Source organism: Phyllosticta citribraziliensis, assembly GCF_038025025.1.
Source record: "Phyllosticta citribraziliensis strain CPC 17464 chromosome Unknown J3D65scaffold_5, whole genome shotgun sequence".
In the NCBI taxonomy this organism is placed as follows: Eukaryota; Fungi; Ascomycota; class Dothideomycetes; order Botryosphaeriales; family Phyllostictaceae; genus Phyllosticta; species Phyllosticta citribraziliensis.
This window is the reverse complement of record NW_027117342.1, coordinates 398,611-423,656: the sequence shown is the minus strand read 5'-3', so window position 1 is coordinate 423,656 and position 25,046 is coordinate 398,611. Positions and strand designations below refer to the sequence as shown.

Here is a 25,046-nt window from a genome sequence, read left to right as displayed (position 1 = left end):
CTCCCATCTTCTTTCACAATATCTTTCCATTTCAGCTGGCCCCCTCAACTTCTCCACCACCGCCGATGAGAGCAACCTCATGCCTCAAAGACGACTGCTCAGGGTAGTACCAGCGACCACGCGGCGGCCGATTCCTGGGATCGCGGCTCACGCCATTCGGGACGTACGGCTTCCAATCCACCGGCGCTTCGCTCGGGAGTTTCAATCCCTTGGGTCCAGGTGGCAGCTTTGGTGTGCGAGTCCTTCTGCCTGCAGAATTCGAGAGAGCTTCCGCCGACGAGAGAGACTCCGCGCTGGACATGTAGGTGCAGGAGACTCGGTCCGAGACGTCCATGCGGTTGATGCAGGATAGCTTCCGCAGCGCGGCCGGGTCCCCGTGTGTCCTCCCTTTGCGTACGCACCGGCGCAGGTTGTGCACGTCGTACTCGAGCGCTGTGCTGGTTTCGTCGGAGTGGTCGTGGGCTGTCCAGAGACGCGTCGTCAGCTGCGTTCGGGCCTCGTCACTCGGGACTTCATACCTTGAGGGTCTCCCGTTGCGCTTTGCGACCCGTAGGAGCCTGCGGCGTTGGAAAAAGGCCCGTAATTATCTGGGATGGGCTTGGGTTCCCATATGTTGGCGCCCTCGACAAACATCGCCACTCGCTCGACGCCGGTTGTCCCGATCCATGGCACGCTGGAGACGTTTGCCCGCGAGAGCGCGGGACGTGGACCATTGCTTTGGAGCCGCAAGCCACGCCCAGCCATAATCTCTGGGACAGAGCTTCCTACTCCAGATGAGTACTCAGTGTAAGACTGTCTCGAGATTGGACCTACTTGTACTCCAGGGCAAAGAAGTGGAGCTCGAAGTGTGCGCGCCGTTTTGAGACGAGGATTCGTCTTCGGTGATTTCTGTGCGGCTTGCTTGGTCGTGTTAGCCTCAGCGTCTGGATAGCTGTTGGATGGACCTACTTGCGCGCCACCACTGGGTAATTTTGGCTGACAGTCTCATGGTGTCGAATTGGACTCAGAACTCGCGGTGAATGTTCCGGGAAGAAAGTTGTGAGGGTGTGTGAGCAAGAAAGTGCTCAAAATGTGGTTGGCAGTGTGTTTGTTGTGCTCAAGATCAAGAGATGCCGAAAATCGGACGGAGAGGTCTTTGGTGGTGGACTTGGTTGCCAAGCAACGACAATGCTGCTCCAGCAGACACTGTCGAATACATGGGTGGGCGACAACGAATGCGTTTGCATATTGATGTGCTGCAGACGTTAAGGTAAGGCGCTTCGGGTTCATTTTGATATTTAATGAGCTGAATCTCTCCTTCTCTCCACTCAAAATATGTAGCAAGCTGATGAGGTGTAGAAAGACGTAAAAATGCCCGAGCTTTCGAAATATCCAACATAAAACGGCCAGATGGACGACCAAAAAACACATGAAAGACTGCCCGGAATCGACTTTCCTTCCGCAACACCAAAAAAGTAGCCTTCAATATTTGAGAGGCGCCATCCCTTTGCAAGCCGCTGTGTCGCCTCCATCGTCGCCATACAACGGGGAGAAATACTGTTGGTAATCTTCGTGTCTGCTCTGTAACTTCTAATCATCGCCAACAAGCTCGCAATGCCACACTCGAGACTGCTGCCGAGTTTCCGGGCGCCCGTGAAGAAAGGTGTTTGCGAGCGGTCTCTTGACTCCCCACGGGCCGTGCAGATACGCATATCCCGGGGTATTCAAGTCGTCGGTTTGAGCAAGTGCGGCGCGCAGCCTCGCGGGACAGGCCCGGGGGGAGTGAGGCTTTCCATTCGTGGAGCTGCTTCTCGAGGCCGTAGATGCGCGTCACGACGTCCAGCGTGTGGGTTAGCGAGTCATTGCAGCCCAGGTTGCCGCCGTAGCCCTTCTTCAAGGCCTCGTAGCGATGTTTCAAAAGGTCTGCTGAGGCTTTGGTTTTGGCTGTTGTTGATGTCTTCGAACGCCGTCTGAATGCACCCACTTGCTGACTTCTGGCGACGTGGAGTGTAAGGGATTAAATGGCGGGCTGATTTCTGTCGTCCCACCTGGATGGTCCCGCGGCAACGGCTTGGAGTTGAATTGGAAGACTGGAGTTTCCTGTGTCGAAGAGCTGTCGGTGTTGCCGCTTGCTGAAGTCGAAGGCATACTTTCAAGATCTACAGAGACTTTGTCGGCTTGTTTCTGCTTCGAAGCACCGCTGTGGACCTCATTTTGAGACGAAGAAGTCGCGTTCGTCGTCCTCGATTGGCTTGGACAACATGGGTACTTCGGCTCCAGACGACTTCTCAACCTTAGGCTCCCGGTGGTACTCGTCTGGTCCGATGCTCCAGTCTGGAGACTCCCAGCTCCATATTTGCATCTGAGTCTCGTGTTCAGCACCCGCTGTGGCCCTCAGAAAAGCAGATGACTTACCGGTGAAGCGCAACCTGCTTCTTCGTCCTTCTCCAGCTCGTTGGCCCAGCCAAACTGCTCGTGGTAGGCTTGAGTGTTAGCCATTTTGCCACGAGTAGGGAAATATATACCCAGGAACGGTTGGTTATGAAGGACTACAGGTAGTGCAGTGGTGAAAATAAAGGTACAGAGAAGGAGGCTGGGCGGTGTTGGTCATCTGCTGAGGTTGCGTTGTTGGAAGAGAGATTGCAGATACGCCGCTGGGCAGCCAGAGTGACATGGAAAGGACCGCTCGGATTTCCGACTATTCACGCTCTGATATTTCCCTTCAAGGCCCACGCTGCTGAATTTTTTGGCATCAAAGCTCCAGACATTGTGGAGGGACAATTCAAGAGTACTGCTCCCAGCGAAAAAAGCTTCAGGCCGCCTCACAGAAGTAAAGAATAATGGTTTAGTAATGAGGCCATTGACTGACAAATTCGGCTCAAGACAGACAATCGAACTTAGTATACAAGCTTCCCATGTGCCTCCCTACCAGGGGTTGTCGAGCACAAGGGGCCTGTCGTTGAGGCAATTCCAAAGGAACCTGCCCGCTGCCATAATTCCTCCGAAGAACCCAGCGCCTAGTCCAACCTTGTCCTCCACATGCTGGAGGTCCTTCTCGAGATCGTTCCCAAGGTCTTGAACTGGTGCAATCAAGTGGGTGCGCTGGTGGTCTTCATCATTGAAGTCCTCGACAAAGTCGGCTCCTGGAAGGGCGGTGGCGATCGCAAGGTCCAAGATGTTATCGAGTTGGCTAGATTCTGCAGGCTCCCCATTACTTCCATCGTCGCTAGTGCCCCTCACAGAGATACTATCGATATTGGACAGACTGTCAAAGGATTGGGACTCTGAAGCCAAATATTGCGGGAGCTCGACAATAATACCGGTTTCTTGTACCGCTGCCGTAATACTGTCTGTATCTTCAGCTTCGAGACTGTCGATGGTATCCGAGACACTTGAATCGTAGCCGTTCTGCTCCTCAAGGAAGTTCTGATTTCCAGCTGAACAAGTTGTCGCGAGGTCGAGATACGCTACTGGATCTTGACGGCGTGCCGCGGCCTTGGTCAAGTGGGCGTGACTACGCTCTTCGTTGTCGAGATTGAAGATATCGTAGACCTCAAGGTCTGGTTCGCTCGCGCAGCCCCGGTTGCAAACTGATTCCTTGAGTAGGACGCGTTGAAAAACGCAATCGTCACTTTCGACACTGCTGTTACCGCCTTGGCTCTCCTCTTCTGTCAAGGGGGACCATAGATCGTCTCCATCCTCGGACTGGCCTGAAGGAAACTCCGAAATGTCTTGGTCGGACGCGGAAGACGGCGCGGAAGACGGCGCGGAAGACGGCGCGGAAGACGACTGGTAAGAAACCTGGGAATCTGCGTCGATGATTTCTGGGGCCGCCTCAATGTAATGCTTTTTGAAATGTGAAGCAGCCTTCGTATTGATGATGTGCAGGTCTTCTTGGCTGTAATCTACCACCTCGGTATGCGAGAGTTGAGATTGTTGACGAATCTCTGGCCTTCTGCGGTCGAAAAGCTTCGGAAGTGGCCTCTTCAATCCCCGAGCGCCGTACGGGAATGCATACCCACTCAATCCATCGCTGTCAGTGTGCAGCAGCGCACGAGACAAAGTTGCTGGCTTTGCAAGGTTTGGACAGTCTTCGTCCAGATACAAGGAGTCCAAATCGCGTTGAAGCGCATATCCGATGGGAGGCGAGAACGCCCACCTGTTTACTTCCGGGGGCGTTGAATGGTGAGGACTGATTGAGGGGCTGAGGTGTTTCGTCCATCCTGGGTGATAAGGTGCGAAGGAAGGGTCTTCGTCGTCCCCAGACGCTGAAGAAGCATCCACCTCGCGCTCAGAGGAGCCGGAATCGGGATCAGACTCATTGGAGGTCGAAATCGTGCTGAAGGTGTCTTGCCGCTCGTTCTCCGACTGCGACTCCGTGTAGTAGTTCTCTGAGGAGTCTTCATCTTCCAAAATAGGGTTGTTGTCTTCGGTAGACGCTGAGGAAGTTGACTGCTGAGATGCGCCGGATTCGTATCCTTCGGAAGAAGAATTTTCGTTGCTGGAATAGTCTGGCTGCTCAGTCTCTGCTAGCGGCTCTTCATCACTGTCTACTTGGCCGCAGGCCTTTCCATCAGCATAATGTCCGTCGACTCCCGCGGTTCCAGGCTCGCTGGTTGTTTCCTCTCCCGACTCGGGTGCAGAGTCTTCAGTGTAGAAGGTGTTGGTATCGAAGAGGTCGGTGGACGGAGCATCAAGGGTTTCGGGTTGAGCCGATGGGTTTCCATGCTCTTCAGCCAGGTTCAATGCCGGGAGTGGTGTCCATTCGGGCAGCTAGCTTCGTAGTTAGCACGAGGCAAGTTTTTTGAAGAGATCGCTCAAGCTTACCGTCGGGAGAGGGCCAGACTCGTCAGCGTCAGCCAACTCATTCATTTCATCAGCCCAGCTGAGGCCGGGCTTGCTGGCAGACACGTCGAACATGTTCTGAGTAGACTGAGACATTGCGTCGTTGGTAACGGTGGGAGTTGGAGGAAACGGGAAGATTTGAGTCGAAGTTGGTTGAGTGTAAGGTTGAATGGAAACCGAAAGTAGAGATGTGCGTAGTCGAAACTGGAATTTTCGATATGTGGAGGTTGAGGTTGAGGTTTTAGTTTTGAAGACGCGTGCGTAGTTGGTGCTTTTGCGCCGCAGTTGCTTCACGCGTCGGCGCGCCGAACAGCTTTGGTTGCCATGCAGCAACAGAAGCTCGCGCCAACTTTCAAAACTCGGTCGGGTGCCAGAAGTGTTAATCTACCATGGGAGTGTCAAAAATGAACCAAGGTACGCAGCCCGCATTTTGCATTTGATAATCTTGCTAAGTAATGCTTCACGCGATGATGCCTCAACGCCCCGATGCTCGCGATCAACCAGAAACGGAATTTGACACTCCAAAGTAAGAATGTGTGTAAAAGCTATTCTGACAAAATGCCGCCCAAGGAAACAGATGATCCACCGCTCACTCCGCAACGTGATGCCTAGGCATTGAGGATCAGTGGCCGCTCGTTCCAGCAGTCCCATAAGAACATGCCAACAGAGTTCACCATGTCGATTATTCTGGCTGGCGTCTTGCTGCTCTCTTCCAGCTCCTTTGCCTCCTCCTCACTACCCAGCGGAACCTCTGTCGTCACGGCATCGTTGTAGGCTTGACGTACGGAGTCAAGCGTGTTACAAAAGGCGGTATAGAGGGTGACGCTAGATACGGTGCTTTCCAAGCTCTTGCCACAGCTTCGCTCGTATTTGTGAGAGCTGGTAAATATGATGCTTTGGTACGCAGCATCAGGTGTGGCGTTAGGCGGGATTCCCTCCAGCTTTCGTAGATCTTGAGCATCAACCCGATCTATGTCGTTGTGCGAAGTATACTGGTGGCCTGTTGAATTGCCAGGCTTGTTCATAAAGATCCAAGAGTCGTCTTGCTGAGACTCCTCAGTGTCGAGAAATGCGGCGAGCTCGAAATTCCTTTGGTTGGATTTGATGCAAAGATCTCTGAGCTCGTCGTCCCAGTCAATCGAAGTCCACTGATCGAGGGCGGCAGTCTTTGCGTTCTTCATGAAGGCCATTGCGTAAAGAGGCAAGGCCTTATTGTGGTGGGGTTACGAGAAAGGAATCGAGAAGGTAAGAGAAGCTGTAGTATGAGCGTGGTATACAGATGGAGGAATATGCCTGGGTGAGGTTGTGTTCAGAAGATGCGTCGGGGTTTTTAAACTCAGGGAGGGCGAAGAAGTGGCCATGGAAAGTGAGAGCAAGCGCCAAGCAAGCATTGCTGGCAACAGCCGTTTGTCCACTTGGTTGTCACTCCGCGATCGCAGCTTGTTTCCAGGGAGTGGTGTTGAAGACGTGCACAAACGAGAGCGAAATCGCTCGTCCAAGTCCTGGTTTTGTGCTTCTATGAGCCAACAACGTCTGCAGCGAATTCTTTCCGAGAAGGGGAGCGGATTGAACCAATGGGAGAGGAGCTCAAGCAATGAATTCGAATGTAATTAATGACCAGGACCTTACCCGTGATACATTTTCCCAAAGAGCGAACCAGCTCTCGACAAAGCTCCATCACAGCAGGTCATTTCGACAATGGAAACGGCCCTGTTTGTCTCCTTTGGCCATCTTCCAGTCCCTGAAAGCCACATCCTGCACAAAGGCCCGGCCATACTGTACAATGTGTCGCTGGAAAATGGACATTCCTCCACCGAACGCGAAAACACGACGTCGACAAGCCAACTGCTCAAGGCGGCTTCGACCAACAAGTCCTCCATACCTCAAGCCCCAGCATAGCTGCGACCCGCTCGTTCGAATGCTCCCGTGGATAAATCGCGTAGAAAATGGGAGAACGCGCGCCCTCACGGTGGTACTTCGCGGTGAGTACCTTCGATGCCTCCAAACCTTCCACTGTGCGCTCTGAGTATGGTTTCTCAACATTCGAGATGACAATCGGGAGATTGCATTCTACAAGCGCGTTGGTAAGCTGCAGGGTACTGGTCGGGAAGCTGGCCGTGGAACTTGAGTCGATGCCGGTGCTCTCTGACTCTTCGGAGCCTTGCTGAGATTTCATATCGAAGAGGAGAACGCCGGGCTCCGTTTGTAGCGAAGTGTAATTACGACCGAATGCGTCCTCTGGAAGCTCTGGCAAGCCATCCGATTGGATCTCTGCGTTGAAGTTTTGCTGGGGAGAGTGCCGCCTTTCAGAGACGTTGAAAATACGCTCAAAATCCTGCACAGGACTGAGAAAGGACGCCGTTGCCTGCTCCACTTGGCGTTCGTTGATTGAGAACATGGTTGGTGCGATCGTGACCATGCTTGACATGGAGTCCTTGAAGCCATGGTTGGCGTTGCAGCTACCAGCAGTGCTCACAGAGAAGGAATCGTCAACTGAGATGGAGAAAGCAGTTGGATGATCGCTTTCGTCGTCGCCATTAGCCTTTGGTGCGAAATTCACATCGCGGACATCGTGGTCCAGACCGCACACCTAGTCGAGGTCAGCCACATTGCTTTATTTGACCGGCGAGATGTCCAAAGTCCAGTTGAAGTACCTCGTCGAAGTCGGTCTCCCAACTGGAAATCCCCTCGTTGGCCTGTGGCTGCAATGTCACAGTCAACGAATCGGCGTTGCACAGCTCGCGGAAGTCCTCCTCCCAGTCTTTCCATGGGTCATGCCTTGAGCCCAGGGGAACAGGAACACGCGACTGCTGATTGACCGGTAGCAGTCGGCGGGAGAAGAAACAGTGAGACTTGCGGTCGTAGAACATCGTGAAAAGCGAAAGAAGGAGGAGATTGAAGTTCTTCCAAAAGGGGGCGCTCGGCGGAGACAGCGTGATGTACCAAGCTGAGCAAAGAGTACAGTCGTGCTTAGCGGTGGGAAGTTGAAGGGTCTACCAAGATGGTCGATTGTTGTTGGGAAGGTGGGAGTCTCGAAAAGTAAACAGTCGCGCTTGCAGAGCGTGGGTCGGAGGTTTGGAAGTTGACATGGGAAGGTCTGGCGCGGTACGTCGAGCGAGGAAAGTAAACACTGACTGCGCGAGCGTGTGTCAACCACAGCATGAACAATGTGATGGCAGCCTCAGGCCGAAAGCTCACTTCAGTACAGGCCCGATTTGGCGCGCTTGTAAACAATCCACAGCTTGCAATCGACCGTGCCGTCGCCAGACACCATAGCCTTTCTTGCTTCTCCTTTTCCGTCGGTCATGGACTCTGCTCCCCGGCTTTTGGATGAAGCGCGATGCCTTTATGGAGGTCACTGCCCTACAATTTTGCTTGACATAGAAGTCACTGCAGCCAAAAAGAACCTTCCACGAGAGCGATTGTGGCTATAAAACATCATTGGGGATGTGTTCTTCTGCCTGCTGGCCCCGTTGATGAGACATCATCCCCCGTCTCAAGACGAGAGCATCCAACGCCGTTTACTCTCATCTACTGCTGAAAGGAGAAGCAAAAGAAGGAGAAGTAGTTATTACAAGCTCTTAGTATGCCAAAAACCAAGTCCCGAATCTCAAAACAAAGGAACAAAAGCAATTTCCCGTACTCCCTGCCCGATGAAGACAACCAATGCCCTAATACCCCGAAGACATCATGTTGTTCCTCCACTTCCGCAACGCCTCGAGAATCATGAGAATCCATGGTCCCACCTTGTCTCCGAACAACGGAGACGGCCGTCTGGTGGAGGAATGTGAGTATCAAATGGACTAGGAGAAGGAGCACGGCTTACATTCGAGCTTTGTTCAATTCTCGTCCTTGCCAGCCTCACGGTTGGTCTTGGCCAAATTGGCCGCCATCTGCTCATTCAGGGCCTCCAGCTGACCGATCATGTCGAAAATTGAGCCGATAGCGTTGTGAGTGTCCTGCGAAGGCATGTGGTCGTCGTGTTCGACCAGGTTCTCCTCCGTAAGCATGGCCTGCGACTCGGTGGAAAGTTCTGGCTGAGAAGTTTCTTCGGTGAAGCTGGTTTCATCGTTCTGCGCGGCAGTCGGGACGATCGTGATCATGCTGGAGGTCGCGTCGTCGGAGTCCTGCACCTTGTAGCTGCAGTCCGTGGCGGTGGCGGAGAACCAGTCGCGGCGGTTGTTAACTGGGTCCTCGCCTGCTTCATCGTCTGAGACCTCATCATCGAAGTCAAGATCGTCCTCCTTGTCGAAGTCGAGCTCCTGGCTGAGCGGGCGAGGCTGGTATTCGGCCCAGTCATACGCGTCGTCGTCGTCCTCTCCACACTGCTCGTCGAATTCGAGCTCCCAATCGGCGGGGTAGTCGATGAAGGCGTAGAAATCCACCTTGTGAGCCTCCTCGTCGAGGCACCAGACGCGGAACGCTTCCTCCCAATCGTCGGTGTCCTTCAAAGAGGCAGCCAAAGCCGATGGGTAGCCCGCAGACATGGTGGATACAGGGAATTGACGGAACTTCGAGAGGGAAAGAAGACGAAGTTGCTGTGTCGGAGTCGATTGGAGAAAAGCCGGTTGTTGGTAAGAGAGCTGAGACAAGAAGACAGAGCGAGGTCGAATGGGTTGCAAGAGAGGTAGGGCAGAGATAGAGTTGCTCAGAACTTCAAAGACAGGAAAGAGTGTGGAGCCAGCAAGCTGAGAGATGGATGGCTTGAGGGTTTGTTATGAATTTGGGAGTTAGAGGTGCAAGAAGATGGCGAGCGGCCTTGCACAACAATACTTCGGTGTGAATTCACTTTGATTCACTTCATCCCATTGACCAATCACAGCCGACGCTGTGCATCTTGCTTTCCCAGATATTCACTTTGAGCTTTGAGCACTGAGCCACAGTCTTCTGCTCAATCAGCTCGACATCTCGTGGCTGTGCCCATCAGTTACGCCACAACTCTGACAAACTGATTTCGATATACAGCGCTTCAGGGGCGCAGAAATCTGTCTTTGACGCACGTCACCACCAAATGCTCTATTTCGCTCCTTAAGCTTAGATATTGGTGTGCAGTCTTGTTCTACACCCCTACAGAGCATTCCTGGAAGGAATTTTATGGGCATTGTTGCAAATCTACGCACAAAGTAATATAAAATGCTGAAATAAGGGAGGAGAAGCAACCACCAGGCCCAATAATTGGCAGAATCTTTGATTGTCATTACGGAGAGGAAGGGCAAATCAAGGATAAAAGAATGAAAAGTGAACATAGTTGACACTGATTGCTGCGCCCGTAATCAATTGAATGAAGTTCGAAGGACTGTTTAGGTGTCTGCTAGACTCGGGGGCCGTAAAGCCGGCTTTGGTCGCTTCCCATATTCTAGATATGATCAGTAAGTACCAACGAAGTTTTGTGGCGTCAGTGAAAGTACTCGGTTCATATTTGCGTCTCGATCCGCCAGCTGATAATACCGCATGTCCACTGGTCATTCTCCTTAGTCTCTGAACTGAGAAGACGGTCTGGTATCAACTCTCAGAGTGCCACTCCGCAGTCATCAACCGGTTCTGAACTCTCCATTGAAGATTATCCCAAGCTCTATGCAGTAGTTTACAAGTAAAACCCAGAAAGGACCATCTAAAGAAAACATCAACATGAAACCTTACACATTACATCCATCCTTCCCCTTCCCATGTAGGCTGTTGGACCTTATGAAAAACGTGGGACATCCGAGTGCGCGAGTGACTGATGCAAGCTCACTGCTCCTCTGGCCCCAGTAAGACTCTATGGGAGTTCTCTTTCAGCCCTTCTCGAAGCGTCTCTGTGTCAAGATTCTCGCGGTTGCTGTAGTTTATGCTTTTTGACCGAATCTGGTTGCGGCAATTGATGTTGAAAACAATGTACGGCCACCGTGGGTGCCGAGCGAATCGACCATCGCGATACTTCGTGAAATGCTCAATTTACTTCGACAATGGAACTGAGCGATTGCGCGGTTGCAAAGTCGGCTTTGCCGAAAGGATAAAGAGAGTCTGATGCTCCTGGACTGGATTTCGACCTTCTACACATGTGGCTGGACGGTCAACTGCTCAGGCTCTTCGTCGAACTCCCCATCGGACTTTTGGCTGAAAAAGGAACCTTCTGGCTGCTCTGTAGCAAGAGGGTCCGTGGCATCGATTGAGTTGGTAGCCTTCAAGCCTTCGGAAGCCGGCTGCGTGGACTGGACGTCAAGGGTTTTCCTCGAGGTTTGCGCGTCTCCGATCTCTTCGATATCTGAGGGCTCTTCGTGTCGTTTTGCAGGACCGGTCGTGATGAAAGTACGCGTAGAGTCTTTTCGTACTTCTGCCTGGCGATCGAGACGATACTCTTCGAGCCCAAACTGGCTACTCGTGGGTCAAAAGGCTCAGAATGTCACTCAAGCGGTTGCGATCAAAGAGATCAATACCATCGAGCAGCATCCAAGAATGATTGGACTTCGAAGAAGCCTTGAAACAAAGTAGTAGCTATCGCCTGTGCCGTATACCAAAAGAATTTATGTGCTGAGCGTTGCATTTTAAGCACAAGTCCCCAAAGAACAGACAAAGTCCAGCATTCCATTTTTCCCGAAACACGAAGGCCTCGTATTCCAACCCAGAACATGCCGAACAAGCCTCTGGTTCTTGAAGTGTTACTGTCGCCATTAAACAGCTTCCGTTTCGCATGGAATAGTTCCTTTGTCTGAAGTTGTGTCGTGGTGCCCCATTTTTGTGGCTTTACAGCGAAAGTTGAAGCTGGTGCTACGAGTCATTAGTTAGGATCACCATTTTTAAAGACGCAGCTCAGCATACCTTGGAACGGCTTTCAGGAACGTCCTCAGCCAAAGAGGTTTTGTCCCTGCTCCTCGCTCTGCCCGAAAGCAGTGAGTGCAAGCCCAGGCGGTAATGCTCAAAAGCCACTTCACCAACAGACGAAAGCCAAGCATCCTTGAACTCTCAAATACTTTCTTGCGTTGCCCTGGGACTCTGGTTGGAGGACGGCCGAAAAGCCCGGGGCGGTTTCAGGGAAGCCAGCCACCCGAAATGGGTTCAACGGCGGCATGTTGTCTCGGAACGTAGCGAACAACTGGAGAGATGCCGAGCTTAAGTGTGGAGATTTCCCTCGGATCATGAGTGTCGAGCCCTCTTTCGTTGTTGGGACTCCTCGACACCGCTGGAACTCTCCTCGCTCGTCGAAATGGCTTCCGCCGCTCGTTTAGGCACTGCAGGACCTGCATCGTCGCTTTTGCTTGCAGGACTCTCAGATTCAAAGTGTTCCTGGGGCTCTCCATCGGTCTCCAGCTCCCAAAGTTGCATCTTGACGTTGAGCGAGATGTTGTGAAGGTCCGAAGCGCTGTAGACCAAGCTCTCCACTTGCCTCAGGCTCGTCGGCCCAGTCTTCTGCCTCCTCACGCGATATCTGCGCGGAAGCGGCCTCTCCACCCTCATCTCTCCCTCTGCTCCATACGGGAACTGGTAGGCGTCAAGGTCAACATTGTAGTCAACCAGCCAGAGAGCGCGCTTGAGGCAAGCAACCTGTCGAATGAAGTGGCAAGGGCGGTTGAATATAAACCTGAGCGAATCGTTTACATCCGGCCACCTGACCCATCTCATGACCTCGGGAGGGGTGGAATGCTTTGAGGTGCTGAGCGGAGGACTCAGGATGAGGGCCCATCCGGGACGGTCGTCGGTTTCGGTCTCGGTGTCGTCTCCGTCTTCCTCGACCATTTGTTGGAGCATTTGCTCGAGCATTGCCGGGTCCCACTCATCGTCGTCCTCTTCGGCCTGGTATCAGGTGTCAGAAACGGTGCTGGACTGCTTGGAGGGGCTTGAAGTTACGATGCTCGTCTCTGGACCATGGCTTGGCCTTGCTCCAGCTTCTCCGGAGGCGTTGCTCTCATTGCCAGAACGGCCAATGGCCTCGTGGCTTTCTGCATCAGTTTGACGTATCTGGTGGTCTTCGGGGAACGACGTGGCGGCGCGGAACGGCGTGTCGGCGCGGAGCTCTCGGTCGGCAGACATTTTTGAATGTTTCAGAGGTGGGTGAGGTTTTTGTAGTTGCGGAAGAGCGTGAAAGGCGAAGTTTCCGAAACGAAGGACAGGGTCGTCGATGTGCACTGAAAAAGGCAGAGGCTGTAGGTCCTGAGTGGAGAGAAGAGGTTGCAGCAGGAAAGAGTTCGGAGTGTGCTGCGGTTGGAATTTCGGGTGCGCGTGGTGGCAGTAAACAGTCCGGAGCGTGGTGGGCGACGGCGAGTGTTAATTCTGCGTCAACTCACTCGATGCCAACGCTTTTCGACCACAGGCTCCTCATAATCCACCGAGCCTAAGAAATAGAATACCGCCAGAATCTCACTCTGCCTTGAATTATACGGTGCGCTTCGGCAACCAGCTCGACGCAGCCCTGCTCAAGCCCTCTCGACACTGAACAATCACTCCCGTCGAGAGCACTTTTATTTTGATAGAGTGCCAATCGAAGAAGCAGAAGTATTTTGTGAGCCAAATTAGACGATGAAAAAGACAAGGTGCACAATATCAGTATACGACACCAACAAAAGACTTCACACAAGCTTCCATTTTAGGCGCAAACCGCAGAAAGAGCTCCCAAAATTGCATTAAAGACCGCCAAGTGAGAAGCTTGGAATGACGAGCACACGAAAAAGCTGAAAGTATGTAGCCCTCCGCTCGTCTTGATGTTGCAAACCCCCGACCCCATCCCGTCCTCAGCCCTCGTGCTTGTCTCGACTCCCGTCCGGATATTTGCACACCTGCACCTGTTGCAAGGGGCTCGGCGTGCGGCCTCTGGCTCTTCCAGGGAGTACATGGCGATACGGCAGAGCCCGGGGACGCGTCAGAGGTCTCAGCCTTCCCATAGCCCCATATGGGAACCTGTAGGTGCTGAGGTCGACGAAGCTGATTTGGGCCATGGCTGCCTTGACGCATACGATCTTTATCATAGGATATCTGGCGCCGATGTTGTGGCGAATGTGATCCAGAGAGTCGTATATGGGCGGCCAGTATACCCACTTCAAGACCTCCGGCGGTGTCGAGTGTTGGGACGGATTGAGGGAGGGACTCATCGTACGCGTCCATGGAGGATGGGAGTTGGCAGGCTCGTACTCGAAGTCTTCGTCGTACAACTCTTCGTCTGAGTCGTACTCCTCTTCGGAGTCGGACTCGGAGTCTGAACTGTGCTCCTCGTTGGGGTCGTACTCGAGAGTAACAAAGTCAGAGCTGTTGCCGGGATAAGGGTTGTGCTCGGAAATCTGCTCGGTATATACAGGCACAGTGACAGAGCTCTGCTCGTCATTAGCTAGGCTGTGAGATCCTTTTCCGCTTCGTGCTCACCGTAGCCAGACCACTGCCGTGGGCGAAAGAGCCCGCATCTCCGCCCCCGCTGCCGACCCTGCTCACTGAGATGCTCCCGAGTTGTGCTTGACCGCTGCGTTGTGAGGCGTTGTCTATCCTGAAAGCTCCGTCGTACTTGCGCTTGCGGCTTGGGTTGTTGTGGCCGCATTGGTCGTCGAAGTCTTTCTCCCAGGCGAGACGGTGAGCCCGGTGGAAAGGCTGTTCGAGGAGACCATTTCCCATGATCTGGACGGAGGCCTCACACGCGGTCTTCCAAGCCGGGGGGCACGAGAGCTTGACCTGCGCAACGTCGATGGATGCGGTAGGGAATTCCATGGTTGACGAAGAGAAGGTGTTTGAGCGATATACGAGAAGATGAATCTCCTACGGGAAGAGAAGTAGAGTATAGGGAGGGATGGGATCGTAGGAGCAGAACAAGTCTGGGCGCTTTGCGTTGTCGTAGTCGGGGTGGAGTAGAAGGAGAGCGAAGGTTTGGAGTGGCTCAAGGTACGGCGAGAAGAGAGTGCTGACTTGAAAAGAAGCCAGACGCGTCAGAAGGTGGCCACGGATGCGCAGCAGCCAGGTGAATGTGTAATTTGCGGCGGTCCAGCGCGATTGTGAATCCCATTCACCTCGACGCAGCCGTCCTTTCACATGTCGGCTGGCAGCTACAGCATCTCGACCAAAGAGCGCCAAAGGAAACCCATTGCTAGCCTCAAAATATACAGCGCTCGTTGGTGAGTCCAACCAAAGACCTGAGCTGTCGTCCAAAACGCGGTTGTAGCAACGCTTTCCGCCTCGCAACACTGGCTGTTCGCGGTCCCCGGTCTGGCATATCCCCTCCAAAACTATTCCCATGAACACGATGGCTTATTTTGAGCATATTTTACCCTTTCCCCGCCCCAGGGTTCGCTTCACCGCACTTGAAGCACCATTATCGAACCCGATCGACACGCATTTTCAACGAAGACCTTCGCAAGATCCACGGCCAACATCGCTTTTCCTGCGATGTGATCAACTTCAGGCATCTTCATAAAGCATTTGGAAGTAATGAGACGGAAAACAATGGACCTTTTAATTTTCAGGGGTAACGGCGATACTCACTCCTGGCGCCAAAACTTGACTCGATACGCTTTCAGATATTGACTTTGAGCAAAGACAACTTGAAAAGGCCTGTGGAGTCAGAGTAACATTACTCTGTCCGAAATGGAGGCGGTCATGGGCTGTGGCGCGGACGTGAGCCTTTCTAAACCTAAGAATGCGGTCGTCAGCCAAAGACTCTCATCACAAAGCTCAAAGAATACCTCACCTTTCCAGAGCAGCCATTCCATTCATCAGCAGGGCAAGGTCTAGGAAATCAGTCTGGATTCATCTCTACCTGGCGTCGCCGATCCATCTCAGCAACACTCGTCGACTTACTCCTCGAGAGCGCTGTGGATGCCTGCCCAAGGCGAGGCTCCACTTTCACATGCTCCAGGCCACAGATCTCGCCTACTCGCAAGTCAGTCTACGACGTTCTCCACTCTCACACAACTCTCATCGGTCGCTCAAGCGCCATGCGCCCAAACGCGACGACGAGCTGGCCCGTCTCCGCATCGCCGTCCTGCACCGTCTCACACTGCGACAAAGGCGAAGGCCGACGCAGCTTGCCACGGCTCGACTTCTTCTTCGACAGCCCAGCCTTCCAGCCCTTCGCGCCACGCGGGTACTGAAAATAGGTGAAGTCGAGGTCGTAGTCCAGCCGCTTCTGCGCCTCGTGGATGCGGATGGCGCGGTGCAGCGGCGCCATGCCTTTTTCGGTGATGAGCCGCGCGTGGATGTGCTCGCTCGTCGCCCACGCGTTGACTTCGGGGGGTGTGGCGTGCTTGTAGGGACGCAGCGAGGGGCTCAGGCGGTCCGCCCAGCCGGGGTGGTGGGGCGGGTACCATGTCTGTGCCTGGCGCTGCTTTGGTTCCTGGGACATCTTGATCAGCTTGCTTTTCTGGCTTGCTTTGCTGATTTGGATTGTCCCAGAGAGATGTAGGGAGGCAGATGTTTCTTATACTTACAGCCCGGGCAGAACAATGTGAGTGTCCTCAAACTACGCAGCCGGCTAAGCTGGAAGCCCAGGACGCAGTTTGAGCAGACAGTTGAAAACTGCGGAAGTTGTTCGAGATCAATGTCGTTCCTTTTGACAGAACTTCATTGGAGTGCTCCCAGATGCACTTGGCACCAGCAGAGTTGAAACGACAGACATAGCATGTGCCCCCAGGCATCTTCTTTGTCTTCCTCTTTGGAAAGGAGCAAAAATTGAAGCAACGAGTTGTCAAGACCACAGGGTAGGAAGACCTGGGGGTATCCGAGTAATGAAAGCCATTCGATCTCGCGATCGAAATCTCATGACCCAGGAAACTATTAGCTGAATCCTCCCAAACAATAATTGCGTATCTCACACTTCCCTCAAGAAACCTTTCCGCATACGAGACACTGAAAATCCCCCTAAATCTCAAAACTTACTCTCAAATTCGTAGACTACCACAGCACCAAAGTCAGCTACCGCAACCAGGACAACGCGCACGAGAAGGAGGACCACAACTCACCTCTCCTCACTGCCCCGCACCCCTCGCCTTCTTCCGCCCCCCATCCGAATCCTCATCGTCCGCCAACTCCAAATCCTCAAACCTGCGCTTCAGCGACATCTTCGCAAAGCCACTCCCCATCGCCACCACATCCTTCTTGATACTGCTACTATCCACCTGCATCGTCGCAACGCCGTACCGCAGCTGCGAGACCCCGGCGCTGCTCTTGTCGACAGCCAGGCGCTCGACGCCTTGCTGCATCTGCGAGATGGCGGCGGCGCGCGTGTCGACTGCCATGTGGGCCAGCTGCTGCTGGATGTGAGAGGTGGGTGGGTCCGTAGCGTCTAGTGTTAGGTGCGCGAGGCTGTGTGTGACCGCCTGGCGCTGCTGTGAGGGCGAGGGCGGGCGCTGGGGCTGGTTGTCGCGGGGGTTGGTCTGCGACATGTTGAATGGCGAGATGCTGTGTGGCTCTACTTCGTTAAGGTTTTGGTGAGGGGGGAAAGGGAGAGCGATGGCTGGGGGTGGTGTGTACCGCACCTTATATATACTGGTCAAAGTTATTAACAATGTCCATGTGCACATTCGAGATGTACTTGCCTCTTTTGCGGCAAACTCTCGTCAAGCTATACAGTATTTGGAGTGAGGGAAGCTGAGTGCAAGCGTGCGTGCAGCTCAAGCGGCAGAGCTGGCCCGGGGGGGTTTCGCGGTCGACATGGTTGCACGGATCTGCCCCTGAGGGACGGAGCAAGCCCAAGCGACGGGCCTGCTGCGAACGCAACGAGGACGACACTCTGACCAGAGCAGTGGGGAGGTGGTCGTTATATAGCTGCCAGAGTCGTTTGTGGTTGGGCTTGCTGTTGGACTGTTGGCTCTGCTTGTTTCCACGGGAGTCTCTGCGCGTACCCCTGAAGTGCCAGACACCGAAGCACAATCCTAGACATGATTTCGTTGCGAAAAGTTTCCATCGCTAGAACCTACGCGATTTTGGCATTTGCATCCGTCGCTCCCGCAAGCTTTGTGATCTGGGCAAGCCAGGTGCATCTCTTCTGCCAGTTTCTACTTCAAGACAACAAAGGCACAGCACGCAGCACGCAATCTGCAGAGTTTTCAGCAAAAGTTTGTAGAATAGAGAACGCAATGGATCTACAGCACAAAAGTGCTGCTTTAGTGAGAATGTGCACATGCTTAACAGCTGCCGTCCTTCCCGACACCCTGTTCATTTTGATGGATGGCAAATCAGACCGCTTTCACGTCCCCCGAACCCAATCCGCTCTCTCAACAATTGACTGGTATCCGGTGCTGGCTAATCATGCGGGCGCGATTCGATTCGTGTGCTGCAGGGGATCGCCGTCGTCTCCGACGTCGTCCTCGTCATCAGTGCCCGTTTCGCCCAAGAGCGCCCTGACGTGTGCGGCCTCTCCCGAATGCATGTCGTGGTCGTCTCGCGTAGTCTCGACGCCTTCCATAGTGTCGGCGCCGTCCATAGTCTCGATGCCTTCCATAGTGTCGGCGCCGTCGTTCGCCTCGCTGGTAGCGCTGTCTTGATCCGGTTCATTGAGAAAAACGTGAAGGGCAGCAGCCTCGAGCCTTTTGGTGATCTCTTCGTCGTCTGCCTCCGCTTCGAAGTCGTCGGCATTCCAGACCTCGCGCAGCTTCGAGGGCGGCGGAGACTCGCGCTGGCCAGAGGTCGGCGGAGCGCTTTGCCTCTCATTTCTTGTGACGGCCAACGCACCGGTCGCGCCGGGCGGGTATGCGAGGCCCAAGTCTGTTCGCACCCTGTAGACGCGGTTGTGGACGCGCTGCAGGCAGGAAACGATCCGCGGCATGTCGTGTCTGGTCGCTTCGCGATAGCAGACTTGAGATATCATGCTGTGTATCTCCCTGAGAACTTCGTCTGACTGCAGCCAGAGGCAGCATTCGGGAGAGGTGCTGGTTTCTCTTGGTTTGCATGATTTGCTCTCTTCGACGCAGATGCCTGGATGATTTTCGCCCAGGGCACCCGGTAGGACTTCATAGTATGAGCGGGGCCGCATCAGTTTCGCGAATCGTGCCAAGTCGTTGGTAATTCGTTCACGATCGTCTTCATGTTGACCCTCGATACCTTCCATCGGCTCCATTTCTTTGACAGGTTCCACATTGTCAAGCTCCATATTGTCGACAATTTGGTCTTGCTGCTGGTGCTCATCGTCATCCTTGCTCGGCCCTTCGCAGTGGGCGATTTCTTGTGCGCAAGAAGTGTCCATGTCGTGCTCTGGAGGAGGTTCGTAGGTCGTTGAGGATGGGATCAAAAGTTGCAGGCCAGTCTTGACTTGGCGATAGGTTGAAAAGAGGATGTGGGGGAATGCACCAAAGGGCCAGCGCAGGCGACAAATCGACCTTGAATGGCGCAGAGCAGGCATTGGCCGATGGTATAGCCCAAGTTCTCAGTGTTGTGGAGCACAATGAGGTAGAGGTTCGGAGACAAGCCTTGTGGAACGGCGTAGCTCGAACTTGCACTAAGTCCAAAGTGTATGCTGTCGGGCGCGTCTCAACCACTCTCGATTCAATGTCGGTCAGACAGCATTACGCCTTGATGACTTGTGCGTGACGGTTGCCGCTTGGGTCTGTGGGTTGCAAAATGTTGGTTCGCTCGCTACCACAACACACTTGAAAATTCCACCAACAGTGGTTTCAACCACGTGAAAACCATCGTCCCTCGTGGTTGTGTTCCAAGGGGCGCCTTTCCATGTGAGCCTCTATCCGTATTCTGAACCTGTTCTCGTAATCCCGTTATAATACCGGCCAGATTTCGTGGGCCCAACAAGCAACTAGGTAAGGCCCAGAAATCGCAAAATGTCGGTAAGGAAAAACGTCACAGAATGACATTTGTGTGGCTCAACGGCGCGTCGTCCAAGCATCGAGCCATATTCGGTCATGAATCCCTCATACAGTGTTTTGACAGGCTCATTGTAGTCGGTCTCGTCTTGCTCAGGTATCGGGGCGAACCATAACGAAGGCCGATTATTCTGCATCAGCTTGACAGGCGAGCCAAAGTACTCGCTTGTCCCATCACTTCCAATGCAAGAAATGTCGTCATCAGATTCGTGGTCGACAGGAGGTGGGGCGTACACAATCAGTCGAGGCCCTGAGTGGCGCAGCGCAAACGAATGTGCAGTCCAACGATAGCCAGAGGGAAGGTCAGGGAGCTCGCTCGACTTGTTTGGTGCAAACTTTCCGTGGTCGCAGCCATCGCAGATGCTGTCTACCAAATCTTTGCGCTGGTTTTCGTTTGCTGGTTCAAGCCTCACGGGGGCTGCAGTGCAGGTCACTGCATCTGGTTCAAAGTCGTCAAGGTGATCGTAATGTAGACTTTCTTCATGGAACTGATCGCAATCTGCAGTGTCTGAAGCTTCAAGTTTGAGGAAAGAATCCAGGTCTTCACTGTAGACTGATCCATCCGAGTCGTCGGATAGGGCACCAGGATACTGGTCCACCGGCCCATGGTAGTCTCGCGAGGGACTGTCGGTGGGAAGGCAGGGGGGCGAGCTTGGCGGAGAATTTGACGTAGGAGGGCTTCCGGAGACGGTAGAGGGACTCGTAAGAGGAATCTCTTCCATGTCTGCTTCCGTGTCTGATTCTGACATTTGCGCGGTAGATTGGCTCAACGCGGGCCTTTGCGGACCGGAACCGCTAGGCTTTCGGCGATTACTGGGTGTCGAACAAGTCTCCATGCTTGCGTCCGCGACCGTCATCATCTGATCCAATTTCGTAGGAGCAGGGGCGAAATAGTACCCAGATGCGCAGTAACGGGCGCCATCAGGGATCTCAACTGGCGATTGTCCCTCGCCCAGCCTTTTCAATCCCTTGGAACCTCTCGGAAACATCTCGTGGGGCCCATTGCTCCTGAGTCGCAGCGGATAGCCGCGACCAAACTCTGGGAACTTGAGGCCGACATTTGCGGATACTTCGTACAGAGTCTCTTCTGCTCGCCTGAGGATGCTCGCGACACGTACTGAGTCGTCCTCGGCATCCTCGTCGGTGCTGGCTGCTTTGATCCAGTGCCGTTCCCAAATGTGGGCGGGTGAGGAGGCCCAAAGACATACTTCAGGTGGAGTGGCCGAGTGTTCTGGGTACCACGATGGTGTCATTTCTTCGACCCAGTCGAGAGGATGGTCGTGAGGCTTCTGTGCAGTTTCGAGGGTGACAGGGCTTGGTCGCAAGGGCCTGCCGAGTGGCTGAGGGGCATTGACAGTATCTTCTGGCGAGGGTTCGATGCTTTTCATGGTGATGTTTTGAGAAGGTGACTGTGGAGAAGGCGCTTGCTGTCGATCAATGTGAAGTGTCTCTGCGGCAGTATTTGAATTCTGCTTTGTTGGGGAATGCGCTGGCGCGATTGAGGGTGGTCCATTAACATGACAGCGCACAGAGATGTCGGTTTTGACTGTGAGCTCGTTTGGTTGACAGAGCGTGTTCTGACTGTCGGCGGAGCAAGACATGCTGTGAGCAACTCGTGAAGGCTGCGTCTCTTTGAGTCGAAATTTGTCTTGCTTCAGCGTGTTCCGAAGTGGAGGCGTGGTGGATGCGTTGTTTGGGTTGAACAATGGGGTTCAGTCAGGAGAATGAGAAATGTTGGTGTGGGAGAGCGCAGTTGGCTTTGGAAACGGCGACGGACCCAGCACCTGATTGAGTAGGCGCTGGCAACAGTCGATAAACAATGTCGACCGCACAATGCCCTTTGAAGAACGCACAGCTCCTGCGCGCTGGTCAAAACCAAGTCGCATGGACTTTTTGTGCGCCCAAAAAAATAACCTTACCTGTAACGCGACCGGACAATTCCAGCAATATCGAGGTATGGAGAGAAGTTTTCCTGGCAATTCCTCCATGGTACACTCTCCCAACCAGAACTGACACGATTCTTAGATATTTGAACACGAGCAAACCACTTACTTGGAGACAGTGAATGGTGTCCGTGCTCTCAATAGACCAGAGTCGCAAGCCAAAGACAAGTCTCAGTTTACCAAAGTCGAATGGCCTGGCTGTATGCACTCCTTTTTGGATTTTGGATCTGTTTTCCATCCCAGCCTGGCGCCGGAATTCTGGCTCGACCGGGTCCGTCAAATCGACATGGCAGATGGATCCCTGGGACCTGGTACTGCAACGGTGCCCCAGAGCAACCGTCTCCAACAAAGAAACGACAATGCCATTGTTGTGACGGATCTGGACCAGGAGAAGAAAGATCGGCAAAAGTTTGAAGCCTCGTTTGGCAATTAGCATGCGATGCTCTCCAGCCCATGCTGAATCAATTCAGCCACTGCAGCGACTCTTCCTCGTTTCTCACGACCCGCGACATCTCCGACGGCAGTCAATACGGTGGTCTTTGCAAAGTCAGCCCTACACGAACTCGAAGACGAGTCGCTATTTTTGTTTTCGAGCTTCTGCTCCGGAGACGCCATCGGTTGACGTTATCTGGCCTTCGGCTCCTTTTTCTGCCGCGGATTCATGGATCATAAATGTGCCGAATCCAACACAGAATCGACATGGACGGATAACGGACAAATGATTCCGACCTGGACGAAGCCAATCGTATTTCCCAAGGCGCGCGTACTGAAGAGGCTGGAGGTGGATGGTGGAGGATGAAACGACGTCAGCGAGGGTCCAAGTTTCAGAGAGGGGAGCTCGGGAGCTTGGGGCAACGACCATCTCCACCTCCACTCTCACCATCGCCGCGGCCAATTGCACAATTCAACCGACCCCAGCTTCCTGTGACCCATCTACTTCAAGAACCATCTTCTTCACTTACACAGCAGTCTCTAGTCATCCCATTGAATGCCCATCTTACGCCGTTTCGCCCTCACGACACGCGCCCTCCTCCACACTTCTCGCACCGCAACACCCCACCGCGCTCTTCCCCACCTTTCGCTCCGCGCCCGCGCCTTTGCTTCTACAGCGTCAAACATGTCTTCTGCCGTGGCACAGCGCCTTCAGGGCAAAACGGTCCTCATCACTGGTGCCTCGAGCGGCATTGGGCGTAGCACGGCCGTCGAATTCGCCCGCACCAGCCCCAAGGACTTGCGCCTGATCCTGACTGCGCGCCGGGTCGAAAACCTGCAAGAGCTGGCGGATGAGATTAAGAAAGAGGTGGGCGAAGGCGTCAAGGTGCTGCCGGTCAAGCTCGACGTGTCCAAGCCGGACGAGGTGCGCGGCTTCGTGGGCAGGCTGCCGGAAGAATGGAGGGCCATTGACGTCCTAGTCAACAACGCGTGGGTGACCTCAGAACCCGCGAGCGGTACATATCAACAGGCTGACAGCGCAACAGCGGTCTTGTCAAGGGCGTCGCGCAGGCCCCTGAAATTGCTGAGGCAGACATCGACACCATGTTCTCGACCAACGTGACGGGCCTGGTCAATATGACTCAAGAGGTGCTCAAGGTCTACAAGGCGCGCCCCGACGGCGGCAAGGGCGACATCATCAACGTGGGCAGCATCGCCGGCCGCGAGGGCTACCCGGGCGGCAGCATCTACTGCGCCACCAAGGCGGCGGTGCGCACCTTCACCGATGCGCTGCGGCGGGAGCTCATTTCGACCCGCATAAGGGTCATTGAGATTGACCCTGGCCAAGTCGAGACGGTCAGCAGCACCACCTCCCCCACGGGGCATGCATGGCAGCAATATGACTCCTAAGCTAACGCGCTGGACAGGAGTTCTCCGTCGTCCGCTTCTACGGCGACAAGGCCAAGGCCGACGCCGTGTACAAGGGCGTCGAGCCGCTGACCGCAGACGACATAGCCGAAGTCATCGTCTTCGCGGCGGGTCGCCGCGAGAACGTCGTCATTGCCGACACGCTGATTTTCCCCAACCACCAGGTGAGCAAGCACGTCACGATTACCACCTTTGTCGCGTCGTCTGCGTTCTTCAGGAGGGCTTGGGCTGATTTGTTTTTGCCGCTCGCAACAAGGCTGCCGCGACCGTCATGCACCGCAAGAGCTGAGCGTGCGCGTCGTCGTTCGAAGCTTTTGCTTTTGTTGCGCTTCTCTGACCTGACTCTGCTTATAGGCCGGTGCGGGCGGCGGCAACGTGTACAGGAAGACGACGTGATGTGCCTGGAGCGTCTGAGCATGGAGCAGCGAGTGCGAGTGGGCGGTTATTTGGAGCGATGTTTGGAAAGAGTAGACCATCGTGGCGATATAGACGAGCGAGGCATCTTTGCATGCAATATTTACCTACATACATACATACCACATGGCACATGGCACTGTACAGCGAACCAGTGGGTGAGGCTCGTCTGCGCTGGACGATGTGACTCATTCGGTCCCGTCTGCGTCACAGGGATACAGCTGGTTTTGTTGCTTGCTAGTCCACCAATACACCAATACTCCAACCCCAGCCCGTTTTCTCTCTTCTACTCCTACTCCTACTCCTCCACCATTCGTCCATTCCTCCACGACTGCACGCCGCTCGCCTCATCCGTCTCCTCGCCACCACCGCCACGCGCAGCGCATCGACTCACACCTCACATAGGTAGGTAGCAAGAAGCAAACAGTCATGGCGGCATGTGATGCGTCCTGCCTCCCTACCTACCTACGTACCGGCCAACAAACAGCAGCGCAGCGCAGCGCAGCGCAGGGAAGACACAAGATAAGGTGAGTAGCTACACACGGATGACAAGCGAGCAAACGGAGCGTCCGCCGCCGCCGCCGCCGCCGCCACCGTCGCCGTCGCCGTCGCGTTGGCTCGCTCGCTCGCTTGCATGCATGCATGCATATGTACCTACGCACGCCCACGCGTGGGTAGCCGGCGTGGCGGCGCGGCGCGGCGCGTCGGGCAAGGGTCTGTGGCGTGACGTAGCGGCGCGGCGTGGACGGACGGACGGATGGATGGATGGATGCTACCTCAGGGCGTGCTATCTTTGTCTATATGTCTGCCTGTCTGTCTGTCTGTCCGTCGTTTGTAGGTTGGCAGACGAGTAGTGGCAGCGTGGATGATGGCGGGTAGCTCGTTCAGCTCGGCTGTGCTCTGGCGGAAAAGTTTCTGTGCTGCAGGCCCGGGGGGGAGGGGAATTGAAAGATGACGCGTGAGAGAGGAGCGGTTCACGCCGGGTACCCGACCTCGTCGCGTTTGGCTTTGGTGCCGGAGCTGGTAGTATCGGAAAAGAATGGGACCTGGTGCTGTACCTACTGTGCGGCCAGGAAAACGTGACATGGCGACATGATGGGTGGGCAGTCAGCAAACGGACAGCATGCGCAGTCGACTGGAAAAAGTAGCTGAATGGAGATAGTAGATGCAAACGCCGCCGCAATGATAGCCTGAGATGAGATGGTGGTGGTGGTGGGCACCGGCAGAGCGCATGGTGGGTATG

General features: G+C 54.3%; 10 protein-coding genes across 10 annotated transcripts; 1 reads left to right on the top strand and 9 right to left on the bottom strand.

Annotated features, from left to right (window-relative positions):
* Nucleotides 1-31: 31 nt before the first annotated feature.
* On the bottom strand, nucleotides 32-988 carry J3D65DRAFT_666878 (uncharacterized protein; the record flags this gene model as incomplete). Its single annotated transcript, XM_066802968.1, has 4 exons — nucleotides 32-462; nucleotides 519-764; nucleotides 814-900; nucleotides 949-988. The coding sequence occupies 4 exons, from the start codon at nucleotides 986-988 to the stop codon at nucleotides 32-34; spliced, it is 804 nt and encodes a 267-aa protein (XP_066655858.1).
* Nucleotides 989-6,501: 5,513 nt separating this feature from the next.
* On the bottom strand, nucleotides 6,502-7,694 carry J3D65DRAFT_694255 (uncharacterized protein; the record flags this gene model as incomplete). The annotated part of the gene is made up of 3 exons (XM_066803977.1): nucleotides 6,502-6,600; nucleotides 6,815-7,414; nucleotides 7,479-7,694. 3 exons carry the CDS (start codon nucleotides 7,692-7,694, stop codon nucleotides 6,502-6,504), a joined length of 915 nt encoding a protein of 304 aa, XP_066655857.1.
* A 969-nt stretch (nucleotides 7,695-8,663) lies between these two features.
* On the bottom strand, nucleotides 8,664-9,311 carry J3D65DRAFT_602199 (uncharacterized protein; the record flags this gene model as incomplete). Its single annotated transcript, XM_066798103.1, has 1 exon — nucleotides 8,664-9,311. The coding sequence occupies one exon, from the start codon at nucleotides 9,309-9,311 to the stop codon at nucleotides 8,664-8,666; it is 648 nt and encodes a 215-aa protein (XP_066655856.1).
* A 1,545-nt stretch (nucleotides 9,312-10,856) lies between these two features.
* Nucleotides 10,857-11,392, bottom strand: J3D65DRAFT_602198 (uncharacterized protein; the record flags this gene model as incomplete). The annotated part of the gene is made up of 2 exons (XM_066798102.1): nucleotides 10,857-11,178; nucleotides 11,241-11,392. 2 exons carry the CDS (start codon nucleotides 11,390-11,392, stop codon nucleotides 10,857-10,859), a joined length of 474 nt encoding a protein of 157 aa, XP_066655855.1.
* Nucleotides 11,393-11,937: 545 nt separating this feature from the next.
* On the bottom strand, nucleotides 11,938-12,831 carry J3D65DRAFT_602197 (uncharacterized protein; the record flags this gene model as incomplete). Its single annotated transcript, XM_066798101.1, has 2 exons — nucleotides 11,938-12,594; nucleotides 12,649-12,831. 2 exons carry the CDS (start codon nucleotides 12,829-12,831, stop codon nucleotides 11,938-11,940), a joined length of 840 nt encoding a protein of 279 aa, XP_066655854.1.
* Nucleotides 12,832-13,529: 698 nt separating this feature from the next.
* J3D65DRAFT_694253 (uncharacterized protein) lies at nucleotides 13,530-14,490 on the bottom strand (the record flags this gene model as incomplete). Its single annotated transcript, XM_066803976.1, has 2 exons — nucleotides 13,530-14,105; nucleotides 14,155-14,490. The coding sequence occupies 2 exons, from the start codon at nucleotides 14,488-14,490 to the stop codon at nucleotides 13,530-13,532; spliced, it is 912 nt and encodes a 303-aa protein (XP_066655853.1).
* Nucleotides 14,491-15,679: 1,189 nt separating this feature from the next.
* J3D65DRAFT_666869 (uncharacterized protein) lies at nucleotides 15,680-16,117 on the bottom strand (the record flags this gene model as incomplete). The annotated part of the gene is made up of 1 exon (XM_066802967.1): nucleotides 15,680-16,117. The coding sequence occupies one exon, from the start codon at nucleotides 16,115-16,117 to the stop codon at nucleotides 15,680-15,682; it is 438 nt and encodes a 145-aa protein (XP_066655852.1).
* A 1,678-nt stretch (nucleotides 16,118-17,795) lies between these two features.
* On the bottom strand, nucleotides 17,796-19,315 carry J3D65DRAFT_318007 (uncharacterized protein). Its single transcript, XM_066795321.1, has one exon. It carries the CDS (start codon nucleotides 19,109-19,111, stop codon nucleotides 18,020-18,022), a length of 1,092 nt encoding a protein of 363 aa, XP_066655851.1. The 5' UTR covers nucleotides 19,112-19,315; the 3' UTR covers nucleotides 17,796-18,019.
* Nucleotides 19,316-21,605, bottom strand: J3D65DRAFT_318006 (uncharacterized protein). Its single transcript, XM_066795320.1, has 2 exons — nucleotides 21,506-21,605; nucleotides 19,316-21,444 (listed from the first exon to the last, which is right to left on the bottom strand). The coding sequence occupies exon 2, from the start codon at nucleotides 21,185-21,187 to the stop codon at nucleotides 19,520-19,522; it is 1,668 nt and encodes a 555-aa protein (XP_066655850.1). The 5' UTR covers nucleotides 21,188-21,444; nucleotides 21,506-21,605; the 3' UTR covers nucleotides 19,316-19,519.
* Nucleotides 21,606-22,382: 777 nt separating this feature from the next.
* J3D65DRAFT_621185 (NADP-dependent L-serine/L-allo-threonine dehydrogenase-like protein ydfG) lies at nucleotides 22,383-24,070 on the top strand. The gene is made up of 4 exons (XM_066799931.1): nucleotides 22,383-22,951; nucleotides 23,008-23,317; nucleotides 23,389-23,553; nucleotides 23,646-24,070. The coding sequence occupies exons 1-4, from the start codon at nucleotides 22,518-22,520 to the stop codon at nucleotides 23,676-23,678; spliced, it is 942 nt and encodes a 313-aa protein (XP_066655849.1). The 5' UTR covers nucleotides 22,383-22,517; the 3' UTR covers nucleotides 23,679-24,070.
* The last annotated feature ends 976 nt before the right edge of the window (nucleotides 24,071-25,046 follow it).

Coding starts and splice junctions, on each gene's coding strand:
- J3D65DRAFT_318007 (XM_066795321.1), bottom strand. CDS start 19,111: ATGCCTGCTCTGCGCCATTCAAGGTCGATTTGTCGCCTGCGCTGGCCC.
- J3D65DRAFT_318006 (XM_066795320.1), bottom strand. CDS start 21,187: ATGTCTTGCTCCGCCGACAGTCAGAACACGCTCTGTCAACCAAACGAG.
- J3D65DRAFT_621185 (XM_066799931.1), top strand. CDS start 22,518: ATGCCCATCTTACGCCGTTTCGCCCTCACGACACGCGCCCTCCTCCAC. Junction 23,318..23,388: donor ACCCTGGCCAAGTCGAGACG/GTCAGCAGCACC, acceptor CGCGCTGGACAG/GAGTTCTCCGTCGTCCGCTT. Junction 23,554..23,645: donor TGATTTTCCCCAACCACCAG/GTGAGCAAGCAC, acceptor GCTCGCAACAAG/GCTGCCGCGACCGTCATGCA.